Consider the following 12,743-nt stretch of genomic DNA (forward strand, 5'->3'; position numbering starts at 1 on the left):
TAAAACCGTTTTATATGACACCCTGGTTGGTGTTTTGTACTAAATGAAGTTAAAAACATTAAAAGGAATTTTAAAGCAAATTTTCGAGCAATTTTCGTCTCCACAATCTCTTACAATCGAGATGTTTTTCAATAATGCCTATGTGGAACTGCTTTATCGACACATCGGCGATTACAAAGCCACGCGTCGCTACCGCCTCGCGAAAGAGAGCTCCACATTCATGAAATTAAATTAGTAAAAAGCCAGTGCGACAATTGTCATATCAATAGACGCGTTTTGATCGTTCTCGCGCATAGACCCATTCCAGTGGCTATTATGTTATCACTAGTTTTTATACTTGCCTCGCTTGTAGCGGTTGCCTGGCAGTATGTCAAACACCACTATAGTTATTGGCAACATATAGGATTCCCCTATGATAAGAACTCCAAAATTCCATTTGGCTGTCTGGGCAGCGTTTGCAGGCGCGAAAAGTCCATGGGCATGGCCGTTTACGATGTTTATCGGCGGAGTAAGGAGAAATTCCTGGGCGTGTATATGCTCTTCCGGCCTGCAGTTTTAGTGCGCGATCCTGAATTGGCTGGGCGCGTGTTGGCCCAGGACTTTGCAAGCTTTCACGATCGCGGGGTCTATGTGGATGAGGAGAGAGATCCATTTTCGGGCACGATATTCGCACTACGTGGCCACAGCTGGCGTTCAATGCGTCTCAAATTGTCGCCATGCTTCACGTCCGGCAAACTGAAGGGCATGTTCAGCACAACCGAAGATATTAGTAACAAGATGGTTGGGCATTTACAGGCTCTGCTGCCGGATGAAGGATCGCTGGAAGTGGACCTGAAGGAACTGATGCAAACCTATGCCATTGATATCATTGCATCGACCATTTTTGGTCTGGACATCAATAGCTTTGAGCAGCCGGATAACAAGTTCAAAAAGCTGCTGCACATATTTCGTCGCAACACGAGAATCGGCGCAGTGTTTAGCATATTTATATTCTTGGTTCCCTCGTAAGAAATCTGAATAAGTCTGCTCAAATGGTTCTTTCAAAAAAACCCTTTTATATTTTATAGTGTGGCCCAGATTTTATTCCGGCTAGGCTTTAAAAATCCGATAGCAAACGCCCTAATGCAAATTGTCAAGGAGACTATTGAGTATCGTGAAAAGCACAACATTGTTCGCAAGGACATGTTGCAGTTGCTTATGCAGCTCCGAAACACAGGCTCGATTGACGAGAATGACAACAATTGGAATTTCGAGAAAGGCGATGACTGTGAGTTCCCTCAACTTTTTAAACTCAACAGCTCGATCATATTTATTTTTCCGTTCAGGTAAAATCAAGAGTATATCCTTGGAAGCCATAACCGCCCAGCTTTTCATATTCTATGTGGCTGGCCAAGAGACAACCGGTTCCACGGCTGCCTTCACCCTGTTCGAGCTGGCCCAATATCCCGAGCACTTAAGCCGTCTCCAAAAGGAAGTTGACGAAACACTCAAACAGAACGATGGCAAAATCACCTACGATTCCCTACAGAAAATGCAGTTTCTCGATTTATGCATACAGGAAACGCTGCGAAAATATCCCGGCCTACCGCTACTAAATCGCGAATGTACCCAAGACTATGTTATCCCTGAAAGCAAGCATGTCATAAAAAAGGGGACACCTGTGGCCATTTCACTATTTGGCATTCATCGCGACGCAGAATATTTTCCCGAGCCGGAAAAATATGATCCTCTACGCTTTTCAGAAGAGACACTAAATTACAACCCTCAGGCGTTTATGCCTTTCGGCGCGGGTCCCAGAATCTGCATTGCTCAGCGCATGGGCCGCACAAATGCGAAGCTGGCCATTGTTAAGGTTCTGCAAAACTACAATATCGAGGTGATGAGTCGGCGCGAACTTCAATTCGAAAATTATTCCATTGCACTGCTGCCAAAGGGTGGCGTCAAGGTGCATATGTCCAAGCGAAACTAGACGTGATTGAAAAACGCCGAGAAATTGTGAAACAACTAAACAAAGCGCGTTTAAACATACATACGTACATACATAGCTAGAGATAAGATAACCACACATTTAGATAGTATGCCATTACGGCACCTTATCTGAGTCGCCTAATATTTAAATCATAAATAAGAACAGGGCTTATGCTGATTGAGAGCTGATAAAAATTTGTGAAGAACCTGTAATGTTAAAAATAATACCTAGGAGACTAATAAATAAGAATTGTGACCCATTAACGATTGTATTTAGTCGAAATGAATTGGATTTACACTTTTTATTGAATGCTCGCAAATGTTGTAGTATTCCTCACATCAGTATTATGAGTCCATATACAATAGATAGTTAGCTAGATAGATACGTATTTACATGAACAATCGGTATATGTTTTCAGCCCGTTTATATATTTTCGCGCTCCTCCAAATTTCGTTGCTGCGCAGCATTTTGCAGCATTTTCTGTTTATTCTTCTGCCTGAAGATCTCCTTGCTGGCCTCTTTGATGGCTTCAAATATTTTGGCCTGAGACATGATTTGCTTTTGCACATTCTCGACAGCTGGTTCGGCATTTATATCGATCAGATCACTCAGACCTTCTGACAAGTATTCATTATTATACGGCTTTTCCTCGAGTTCGTTGCGCTTGATGAGCGAAAAGGGCGGATAGGAGGGGTATGATGTTCGTTTGCGTCCGCAACCTTGAAAATTTTCCAAATTCCAAATTTTAAAACTATATAGAAAGACTTTTATTTGAGTCTACACATACCGGTGAAGGCATTGCAAAAAGGACGCTTCTCATATTTCCACTGTATAACTCCGCTTAGTTTGTGCTGCAAAATAGAAAAAGAGCAGAAATAAAAGGAGTTGAAAAGCTAACTTCATCTGCTATCCCATATACTCGTATACTGTAACGTTTCCATACTATAGTAATTCTCTTTAGAAGAAACCAAATTAAATATGTTTGTAAAAAAAACCATGGCCAATCTGTATGGTAGGTGATCTGATATAGTCGTTTTCGACATATTATTATTATTGGACTAATAATAATATCATATCAGTATGTCCGATAATGTGGGTCTAACAAACTTACACACCAAAAACAATATCGCCTTTTTAGTAAACGGTGTACAAATTCAAATAAAATACAAGTATGATGTATTAATCGTTTTTGGTCCAATTCGCCAATAGTATTATTTTCTCCAAACAAAGTAATTGGATAGGTGGCCCTTCCCAGTTTATAGTTAAGTATTAAATCACTCAATTGACAACCAACTCAGAAGCGAACATCTTTTCACTATGCATCCAATATGTATGTCGTCTTAAAGAATCATTTCTTTCGAGGAAATTTCGATTTTCAGCTTTGCCTAAAGCATTGCTCGAATAAATTTTTTTGGCGAGTAAATGATTGAATAAGCTTTTTAAACTCTTTATAAGTAAAATTCATAGTAAATGTAGAAGATGGCAAAAATGATGTTTTTTAAAAATCGTTGTTTGTTTTTTAAATTAATTAAATTGAAATAAATATGTAATGACTAATCTGGTACTTGTAACGCTTGGATAACTTTCTAAATAAATAATTAGAATTTATATAATTAATAATTGCCATGTTTTTAAGAAGCTTGATTTTAACAAATATACTGAACTATACTTTAGAAATATCATCGTTTTCATTGAGTTGACAATTCATACTGAATATTTGAATTATTTCCAAGAAATTATTTTTTATTTCTACACATAGTATTTTGTTAATAGGTTAGTTGCATAGTTTAAAATCTAACGAATCTCCACCCACAGTAAATGAAAAAGTCAATACATTATTTCTCCAAAAAGAGTAAAGGAGTGGAACAAAAATCGTGGCAGCTCTATTTTACCAGACACTTTCCACGAAATGCTCGAGCCTGTATTACTTTTCACCATATGGCCTGCATATCAACTTACATTGGACAAATTATTCACTTCACTGTTTTCAGTTTCTAGGGACGCGTGTGTTGCTCGCAGCACACAGATCGCCAGCACGGCCAGCGAACAGAATATTTTCATGCAAGTTTTCATGGCGGATTCAAACTGATCTTTGAAAATTTGAGCACACGATTATACAATGCTAATGGATAGGGATTGGCAGCCTAGCGACCGTTACGCGTCAGCGTTTGAAACTCAATTGAAAGCAGAGTCGACTGAAGGCCTTGGTTAACATGTCGGCTACACAATCTTCTGCTTCTAGAGTGCACCGCAAGGCTGTGTGTGCGCGTACTTGTTGCTTTCAAGATGTGACAGGACTGCCTGCTGTGCTGTGAATGTACTTTGGTTTCGTCTTAATAGCTTTTTGTGTTTTCCACGACCTTACCCCCCGACAGCGCTGATTTTTGCTGTGGCCTTTGCGGCGCGTTCTGGGCTTTAAGCTTGACCGTTTTTTTCAGGCATTTAGATAGGTGTTGAACGAGCTATGACTAATAAGGGACAATTTTTACCAGTGTAGACAACTGCATCATTTAGCGCCGCCTCACCGCGACACTTTCTCATGAGCGTCGCAAGACGCGCATCTATTTATAAAGAAAAAACATTCTCACAGATACACATATTCACGTTCTAGACACATTGCTCGTACACGGAGGTACATGTGTGTGAATTTTCGGAAACTTTTCTACACGCTTCCACAGGAATTTTCGGCACTAACGGCGGCAATTTCGAAACGGTTTTCAGTGGGATCGGTTCGCGTGCTTCTCTGGCCGCAGTTCGTATAAGATTTTAGAGAAGAAATATTGGCAACCAGCACAACCTAAATAGACAATTGAAAAGTTTGGCAATAAATAAACAATTTGGATAATTTGTAATAAGAATAATAGGCGGATCGGAAAAGCCGCATCAAGAATTTAGTGCCTTTGTTTATACATACGATATAGTACTTGTTCAACGCAACAAGAATTTGTGTCGAAAGTTAAAGAATTTCTGTGCCAGTTGTACTAAAATAGCATGTGAGTAATTAAAGAATGCATAAATTTAAAAACCATCGGCTTAGAATGCCAGGCAATTCAATCATCTCTCTTCAATTGGCAAATATGTTATGTATGACAGCATTTTAATTGTTCGTGCCGCGACGGCTCATATTTTCCGCACACACATGTATATATATATCCAATTGCAGTTGGCATGTTAAGCTTTTTACCTTGTTTCTTTTTGTCTACATAAAGTAAAAACGCCTAAAAATAACGCATCTATTTTGAGTTTCTCTCACTTGTACCGCCGCAACACACAACATCGCTCAGACAAACAGTACTATAGTGTTAACCGTAGTTTTGTGTCCCATTGTCGCCGGCTGGTAATTGACGGAAAGCATTCCGACTTTCCAGCTCTTTGTTTATAACAAAAGCAACAAATTCCGCAAATTTTTGACGTGCCCGAATCATAAACAGCCCAATAAACATTGTAAACATTTCAGCGCGTGTAAACGTCAGCCATATTTTCCAAAGAGAATCCGTTTTCGGTGGCCGATCGTAAAAGATAATTTCATTTCAAAAGTGAAATGAAAATTTTTGCATTTCATGGGCAAGGGAAAACTAGGAAAAGAATTTCGAGTGACGCGGCAACAAGAAATTATGATTGCGACATTCATTTTTATTTAAGGATGATATTTATTTAATTTAATTTCTCACTCAACTATTTTTAGCCAAGATGTCAGAGCCCGCAGCCCAACAACAGCAACAGCAAAATGGGAAAGAACGTTCCAAGTCAACGGAGGAGAAAGAGATACCACGCGAACCAGCATTGGTTTGCAAGGAAATCGATGTAAGTTTCACCTTCCTTTCAACTTCCTTAATGAATAGATTATAAAATCGATACAAGTATTTCGCAAATGTTGAACTTTAACTGAAGCTGTATAGTCTTTTCATTTGTAGCACAAACAGTAAGAAGATAAAAAGCTTACAAAATAACAAGGCCATCTATTCCAGTTCGAATCCTATGCGATCTAAAGGGACACATTTAATATGTAATACAGAATAATTGCAGAGAACAATACTTCAAATTAATAATAAACAAGATAAACACTAGAATAAATATCAATATGAAATTAAATTTTAAAAATTAGATTACTTGACAGATTCCTCTGAATACTTTTACTCCACTTATAAAGGTAGTTTCTGACTCGCTGTTAAAAGATTTGTTACGCAGTCCGGCATGCGCGAGGAAATGCCTTAAAGGTGGAAAATAAATCTACAAGTTGCTATTGAAAAGTTTATTGCTCACTTTTATTATTAGTGAGTGATTCTGATGTTCAAAACAGTTGCATTCATATTATTACTGCAATTATTTAGAATGCTTGTTTATTATATGAAACACCCTCAGTCGTGTACATACTACTTAGTATGTATGTTTGTATAGCTTTTTTCTTTCAAGGTTGAAGGCCTTAGCACAGGTATTACCGAAGTTGCAATACCTATGTACCACATAGGCTGATTATTAAATCGTTTAAATTCAATTAGAGGGCCCGGCAGACCCCACAAGGCGTATAATTTATAATATAATAATTCTAAATATATGTATAAAGAGTTCTGTATGTTCGTATGAGCGCAAAGTATAAGAACTAGAATCAAGAAATAGTTTACAGGCTCTGTTAAGTCCGAGACGGAACTAATTTAATCTGTTATCTAAAAACTGCTGTATTTCTTGAATTTCAATATCAGATCAATGTATGCCAAGCGCTAACTTAAAAGCTTAACTTAATGTAAGATAACCACCTATGTACCTAGTTCCTCCAAAACAAAAATCAATATTCAAATAAATATATGTATTTTATTCAGCAAATTCATGCGCTTTGGAAATCGACAAATAAAAACTTTCTTTTTATAGAATAATCCATTTTGAAGCTTTAAATACTGGCGATTTAAATGATACGTCGTATTAGGAAATGCGTTTTGTACTAAAATATAAATCAATGGCCTATTTCTCTTACAGATAAAGACTGAATTAGAGTGCCTAGTTAAGTTGCTTGATGGCAAGATCTACAAAGAGGAGGAAGTGGCCATGGAGGAGCTGCATCAGTATTTGATCGAGGACGATGGCTCTTGGGCATTGGGCGATAACTTCCTGGTGTTTGTCCAACGGGTACTGCGCGACGTGCAGGCCTTCTCGCCAGACACACGGATACACTTGATACGCACACTGGCCTACGCAGCGCTCAAGGACGATGTCATAATTATTCTGCATCAGGACCGCAGGGACCATACGCTGATGAATTTTGCACAGGACATTGATAAGCACACACCTGAAGAGCAGCAGGCCTGGGCCATGTTTGTGAGTGTTCCCTGAGTCTATTAGTGAAATGAGTATCGAGTATGAGTATCTCTCTCTCTCTCTCTCTCTCTCTCTCTCACTTTCTCTATGGAGCAGATGTGCAATCTCTTTGAGAATGTGGGACCCTCTGAGTGGCTGCTGTATATTTCTGAATGGGAATACAATGGGCAAACAATCTCTAATATTCGCGTAACTACAAAGGTAGCCGTACACTGCATACTCTCTAATTGTCCGCAGCTGAAAAATATTGGTTCCATGATCCTTTACAACATTGCAATCAAGGAGGTTAAAACTGTGGTACGAACAGCTGTTGACCATTTAAACCTTGATTATAAACTACTCTTCCATTCATGTGTAATTCAGGTCTTTGATGATGTGGCCATCGAGCTGGCCATGGCTATACTACAGTTTTTCCAGAGCAGTCCAAATGAAGATCAAATCTTTCGCTCCCTTAAAGCGCTCGCACGTTTTCTTGAGGTAAACTGAACTTGGCCTACATTTTTGAAATGAGCTCTATGAAATGACTTGCGCCCATTCCACGCTGACAGCTGTCACCAACTATAATATTTCTCTTGTCAATATTTTAGGTATCACCAGACGTAGCCGCCATTATACAGATGATTGGCCCGCATCCAAAACAATTTGCCGGCAAGAGCGAGCGCGTCGACGAGCTGGTCAAGATCATTAGTCGCAAAGTGCCTGCATAAGACAAAGTTTCTCTATGGTCCATTTGCTGGCCCATGCCCATAAATCTTCACGTACATACTATAAGCAAATAACTATAGCGCCCATTACAACATACATATATTCGTACACCTATGATATTCTCCTTCATTTTTGTAAGCATTTTTGCGACACAATAAACATAATTTTCTTAAATCATAGCATCACCACAGCAAAGCTTCATTAAAGGAAACCCATTGCCACCTCCGGCGCGCAGCTGTAACCAATGCTTCTGATTCGACACGAACATTTCCGAGGGAAGTTGAGTGTCCTGTGCTGAGGCATCTTCTATCAAGCAAAGCATAGAATGTAGGACCTCTCGTCTACACGACAAAAATTGGAACTTACGAGATTTCTTGTCGAACTTGGGGGACTGCGTTATGGAAATAACGTCCTCTGGTTTGCGTAGCAATATTTTTCCCACGCCCTTGCACATGCGCAGCACCTCGTGGTTGCTTAACTTCTCCAGCTGCTCCTCATCTAGCAGAGTGCAGCTGAGAATCCACTCCCGCACATCATCGAAGTCGTTGAGCAAGCGCACGGCACCATTCACACTGAACCGTATCCGTTTCTGAAAGATGAAGTCCAGCCACGCCTCACAGATCAGCTTGAGTATCAGTTTCAGTATGACAATGTCCTTAGTGGCCTTTATTGTGGGCAAGTAGATCTGGTCGAGCACATAGCCTACATACAGACTCTTCTCCTCGTTGTCGTAGACGTTGCGCTGCCAGTAAATGGCGGCGGGAAAGCAGAGCGTGAAGTTGGCCAGGCTGAGTTCCCGGCAGACAGCAGATAATATCAGAACACACTCATCGGTGGTTTTCTTCAAGGGACAACACCTTTTAGTCTTAATCACCAGCTGACTGAATATCCTACCTTTAGTTTGTCTATGTTGGCATTAACCTCGGCTATCAGTTTTGTGCGCAGGGCAACGCAGACCAACATAAGTATGTCGGTCAGATCGGCAGTGAGTTTGGGCAGTTTAAAGGTAATAAAAACTCTTAGGCATAGCTTTACATCGTGCTCCAGTATTTGAAAGAAGTGATCCATTTTCCACTCGCAGCAGAGGAGCTTGGCCTGCTCCTTTACCCACAAGCGCATGGAGTGTACGGAATGGTCTGCACAGAAAGGAGGAAGTAGAATCCTAAGTCACGCCAGCCCTACTCTTATATCCTCTGGACCACTCTGTACAACTAAAAGACTCACCCAGTCTGTGCAATATGGGTATTTGTTCGGCCACTGGCAGTAAACTGGAATTGTTGTGTGTGTCCGTGTTGGAAAAGTACTGATTACTCAGGTTTACCAAGTTGGAGAAGACGCTGATCCATACAGTCCCCGTGGGAGTACCATGATCCTTGAAATAAGCCAAGTTTCATGCACTATTTCGATATATGGATGATGACTTACATTTTTGGGGCAGTCACGATATTGTTCAACAAATTGATCGACCAAGCGCTTGGAATTACTGGCCGATATCAGGGTCAGGCGAAACAATTGATCCCATATGTTGTTACAAACAAAACCTGTCAAGATTTCGCCAATGCCGCGCAAAGTGGAAAACACAGGCTCGGGAACATCTATAGAAAAAAGTTAATATTAGATGAGGCCCCACAAAAAATGTCCCCACTTTCTTACCATTAACACTTTGATGATAGAGCCAGCTGCGTATGGAATCTATGTGGGTTAGACTGTAGCAGGAGACAGGAGTATCAATCCACCAGAGTAATATGTGATCCAAAATAATACCCACATAGGACCACAACAGTCTCAAACCACGCCCAATATACAGATGCATGTCGACAGAAGTTTGATTGCCCATCTCTACATATGTAACTCATAATTACACACCTTAACAAATAATTGTTATGATGCAGAGCTTACCAAAAATTGTTGGGCAAATGTCCGCGGCCTTCGTTATGAGCTGTGCGATGAACACGCGCTCCTTTTGCAGGAAACTCTCAGTGTGCTTGCATCGCAAGCTTTGCTGATCCTGTTCTCTGTCATCTTCTCCTGATATATGCAAGGCGTTATAGTCCGGGGCGGACTCACAATATGGCTGATATTCGCCACCAACAGCACCAGCGCTTGCTCCGAAGGATATATTCAAGGTGCGCAATATCTCGAGACTTGAAGAAGTGGACTCATCGTTGTGATGATCACGCCAGGCGTCCTGTTCGCCCATATTGAACAATCCAAAGACCAGGTCCAATGCACTCTGCTCCACGCGCGTTTGGGCTACAAGCTAAATTGAAAGACAGTTGCATACACTCAGAAAAAATGTGGACATTTTGTCAAAGTATGTGCAGAGTAGTGCTTAAAAGGGGGACGATCACAAGTCATTGTTGTTTTTCAGAAGGGTCCTAACATTCGCTTAATAATTTTATTTTATTCGTGTGTCCCATATATAATTAAATAAAAATACATATATAAACTAATATTTACGAATTAAATTCTTAAAACAGCACCCCTCTGCGTTTATCATGGGAAGCACTTAACCGAACCCACTTTAAGCACCAGACAGGGTTTCAGAATATTGAATATAATCACTTCATAATTTGTATGAGCTAATTAGAGACAACAGCCGTCCACCTCGCTTTCAAACGTTGCTTTTGTTGCCACCGATTGTTGTTTAATTTAATAAACTAATTTGTACAAATATTACACAATTACGAAGCACTTAACCGAAGCCAGTTAAATCCCCCGAAACTAATTAAATCACATTAATTATATAAAATGGTTTTTACTGCTGCGCATTTAAAAAGCACTTATTAACATGACAATCTAAATAAAGAACATTTTTGAAACGTGCTGCCTGGCAATCTGAATATGCTAATACAAAATAAATGTAGAATATACATATGTCAACTAAACTATCAAATTAAACAGATATTGCTTAAAAATAGAAAAGTAAACAAATAATATAGTACAATAATATTCGTAAAAGGAACTTTGGCTGAATAAACAAAATTACTTTTTAACTTTATAGGCAACGTGTGAAGACAACACACTCGTAAAATATCAGAAGATCTACAACCTCGACTATATAATTATGATTATCCTACGATCAAATATATTTGTGTGCCTCTGACTTTCGTACATATTCATAATAGGGGATTAATTATTGTGTGTTCATAAATATAGGACTACCAAAGGTTCGATGTAAAAATCTCAAACATTGTTCCAGTAGAAAATGGAAATGAAAGCCTTCAGTGACAATGCTCTTTTTTTGCTTGACTAACCTGTAAAACGTAGCTGAAGTCGATGGTCTTAAGTGAGAGCAAGAGTGCGGGAAACATGTTGCTGCACACATTGGCGTGCATTTCCTCTTTGTTCTTGCCGGCGAACTTTGGCTCTGGCAGCAACAGTTCCACATCCTCCTCGTTCGCTGGCTCGATAGGAGCACTCACCTCTGGTGGCGACTTACACTCGACCTTGCGACACTTGTTATACAGTTGAGTGATATGTAGGGCCCAATTGAGCCACATTTCCGACTGCATGGATTTGCGCAGCAAGAAACTCAACTGGAAGACAAAGCAATCTGAGCAATCAAGTGCAAACCGGGGTACCTATCTCTACACCCACCGTGCGCTTTAGGACAAAGGTCAGCTGGCAAAAGCGCCTATCGTTGAGCTCCATAATGTTGTTGAACTTCTTCATCAGCAGCGCATTGTACGGACTGCGTTTGATTTTCTTCGAGAGCGACTGAAAGTCTGCATTTTTCGTCTCGTCCTTGAGACTCCAATAGAGCTCAACAATGCGCTCACACTCCTCCAGTATGTTATCCTAAGAAAGATTGGCTGCATTCTACATCCACATTAGACAGATTCAATTGCATAACTCACATGCTCGCTGAATATATCCACCTTGACATCGATGACAATGCGCTTAGTAATGCGGCGCAGCTCCAGGCCCAATTTGTTGATTTCCGCAAACGTGTGCATCGGTTGCGATTTGTTGCGGCAGTACCATTTTGGTGTCGTGCTCATTTTCGGAGTAGCCTCAGTCGTGGCCCCACAAACCGCCACGCGTATGTAAATAGCCCTTTAATTATTATATATCGCCTGCCTATGCACGCATTCGCTTCGATCCGATCCCTTCTTCCCTTTTTTCGCGCCTACCAAATGCAAATGATTGTAGTTCCCCATCGATTGTTTGATCAATACTAGAAGTTGCCATTGCCAGGCAACGCACGCATTGTGCGGCACAGGTGTCTCGAATGCCACCAAATACTTATACGCAAAGGGTAATACGACCTTCTACCGGACTTCAGAAGCTAAGTTTCTCGAGGCATTCCAAATCATCAACAGAAACGCATTACTTTCTGATTTCGGAGTAATTTCGGAAACGCTGTGATTGGAAATTACAATTCCTAGTCAATTACGGCCCGGCGTTTAATAAAATTGGAGTGTCGGATTATAAGACAAAATTGATATAGTAATAATAGTGGAAATACAGAAATGAAAAATGTTGCCATTGAGAGATCTAATGGAAATAAAGTAAATGTTTGTTTGATTGCTTAACTACAAGTTTCAAAATTCACATGAAAGTAAGTTGAAAACAAAAAATATAATTTAGTTAGGTTTTGCTGGAACTTACTAGAGCGAGCTATTTTATTTGTCGGTTTTCAATTCATTGTCAGCATTCTATACCGAGTCATAGAGTTACTAGCCCCATCCATCAAAAATGTTTTAGGCTTGATTTACTAAAGCCTCAATTAGGTACGCAAAAGATAGCGGATTGC

The 12,743-nt window shown here is 40.1% G+C and overlaps 4 protein-coding genes across 4 annotated transcripts; 2 read left to right on the top strand and 2 right to left on the bottom strand.

Moving 5' to 3' along the window:
* The first annotated feature begins 315 nt into the window (after nt 1–315).
* Nucleotides 316–2,232, top strand: LOC115620211 (probable cytochrome P450 6d4). The gene is made up of 3 exons (XM_030513348.1): nt 316–1,004; nt 1,068–1,267; nt 1,326–2,232. The coding sequence occupies exons 1-3, from the start codon at nt 316–318 to the stop codon at nt 1,967–1,969; spliced, it is 1,533 nt and encodes a 510-aa protein (XP_030369208.1). The 3' UTR covers nt 1,970–2,232.
* A 116-nt stretch (nt 2,233–2,348) lies between these two features.
* LOC115621301 (cardioactive peptide) lies at nt 2,349–4,088 on the bottom strand. The gene is made up of 3 exons (XM_030514911.1): nt 3,929–4,088; nt 2,757–2,820; nt 2,349–2,688 (listed from the first exon to the last, which is right to left on the bottom strand). Exons 1-3 carry the CDS (start codon nt 4,040–4,042, stop codon nt 2,393–2,395), a joined length of 474 nt encoding a protein of 157 aa, XP_030370771.1. The 5' UTR covers nt 4,043–4,088; the 3' UTR covers nt 2,349–2,392.
* A 627-nt stretch (nt 4,089–4,715) lies between these two features.
* On the top strand, nt 4,716–8,163 carry LOC115620662. The gene is made up of 6 exons (XM_030514015.1): nt 4,716–4,962; nt 5,655–5,773; nt 6,941–7,279; nt 7,376–7,576; nt 7,643–7,756; nt 7,867–8,163. The coding sequence occupies exons 2-6, from the start codon at nt 5,660–5,662 to the stop codon at nt 7,984–7,986; spliced, it is 888 nt and encodes a 295-aa protein (XP_030369875.1). The 5' UTR covers nt 4,716–4,962; nt 5,655–5,659; the 3' UTR covers nt 7,987–8,163.
* Nucleotides 8,087–12,307, bottom strand: LOC115620663. The gene is made up of 9 exons (XM_030514017.1): nt 11,845–12,307; nt 11,585–11,785; nt 11,242–11,523; nt 9,884–10,244; nt 9,638–9,823; nt 9,410–9,579; nt 9,209–9,356; nt 8,879–9,120; nt 8,087–8,825 (listed from the first exon to the last, which is right to left on the bottom strand). Exons 1-9 carry the CDS (start codon nt 11,986–11,988, stop codon nt 8,154–8,156), a joined length of 2,406 nt encoding a protein of 801 aa, XP_030369877.1. The 5' UTR covers nt 11,989–12,307; the 3' UTR covers nt 8,087–8,153.
* Nucleotides 12,308–12,743: the final 436 nt, after the last annotated feature.

This window comes from Scaptodrosophila lebanonensis, unplaced genomic scaffold, assembly GCF_003285725.1.
Source record: "Scaptodrosophila lebanonensis strain 11010-0011.00,11010-0021.00 unplaced genomic scaffold, SlebRS2 tig00000024-arrow-pilon, whole genome shotgun sequence".
In the NCBI taxonomy this organism is placed as follows: Eukaryota; Metazoa; Arthropoda; class Insecta; order Diptera; family Drosophilidae; genus Scaptodrosophila; species Scaptodrosophila lebanonensis.

Excerpts from the sequence above, each read along its gene's own strand:
- LOC115621301 (XM_030514911.1), bottom strand. The coding sequence starts at position 4,042 with ATGAAAACTTGCATGAAAATATTCTGTTCGCTGGCCGTGCTGGCGATC. Across the intron at positions 2,821-3,928 it reads AAGTGAATAATTTGTCCAAT|CACAAACTAAGCGGAGTTAT; the intron begins GTAAGTTGATAT and ends TCTATTTTGCAG. Across the intron at positions 2,689-2,756 it reads TTTTTGCAATGCCTTCACCG|GTTGCGGACGCAAACGAACA; the intron begins GTATGTGTAGAC and ends AAAATTTTCAAG.
- LOC115620662 (XM_030514015.1), top strand. The coding sequence starts at position 5,660 with ATGTCAGAGCCCGCAGCCCAACAACAGCAACAGCAAAATGGGAAAGAA. Across the intron at positions 7,577-7,642 it reads TCAAGGAGGTTAAAACTGTG|GTCTTTGATGATGTGGCCAT; the intron begins GTACGAACAGCT and ends TGTGTAATTCAG. Across the intron at positions 7,757-7,866 it reads CGCTCGCACGTTTTCTTGAG|GTATCACCAGACGTAGCCGC; the intron begins GTAAACTGAACT and ends TCAATATTTTAG.
- LOC115620663 (XM_030514017.1), bottom strand. The coding sequence starts at position 11,988 with ATGAGCACGACACCAAAATGGTACTGCCGCAACAAATCGCAACCGATG. Across the intron at positions 11,786-11,844 it reads TGGATATATTCAGCGAGCAT|GATAACATACTGGAGGAGTG; the intron begins GTGAGTTATGCA and ends AATCTTTCTTAG. Across the intron at positions 9,357-9,409 it reads ATCGTGACTGCCCCAAAAAT|GATCATGGTACTCCCACGGG; the intron begins GTAAGTCATCAT and ends GCTTATTTCAAG.
- LOC115620211 (XM_030513348.1), top strand. The coding sequence starts at position 316 with ATGTTATCACTAGTTTTTATACTTGCCTCGCTTGTAGCGGTTGCCTGG. Across the intron at positions 1,005-1,067 it reads TTTATATTCTTGGTTCCCTC|TGTGGCCCAGATTTTATTCC; the intron begins GTAAGAAATCTG and ends TATATTTTATAG. Across the intron at positions 1,268-1,325 it reads TTTCGAGAAAGGCGATGACT|GTAAAATCAAGAGTATATCC; the intron begins GTGAGTTCCCTC and ends TTTTCCGTTCAG.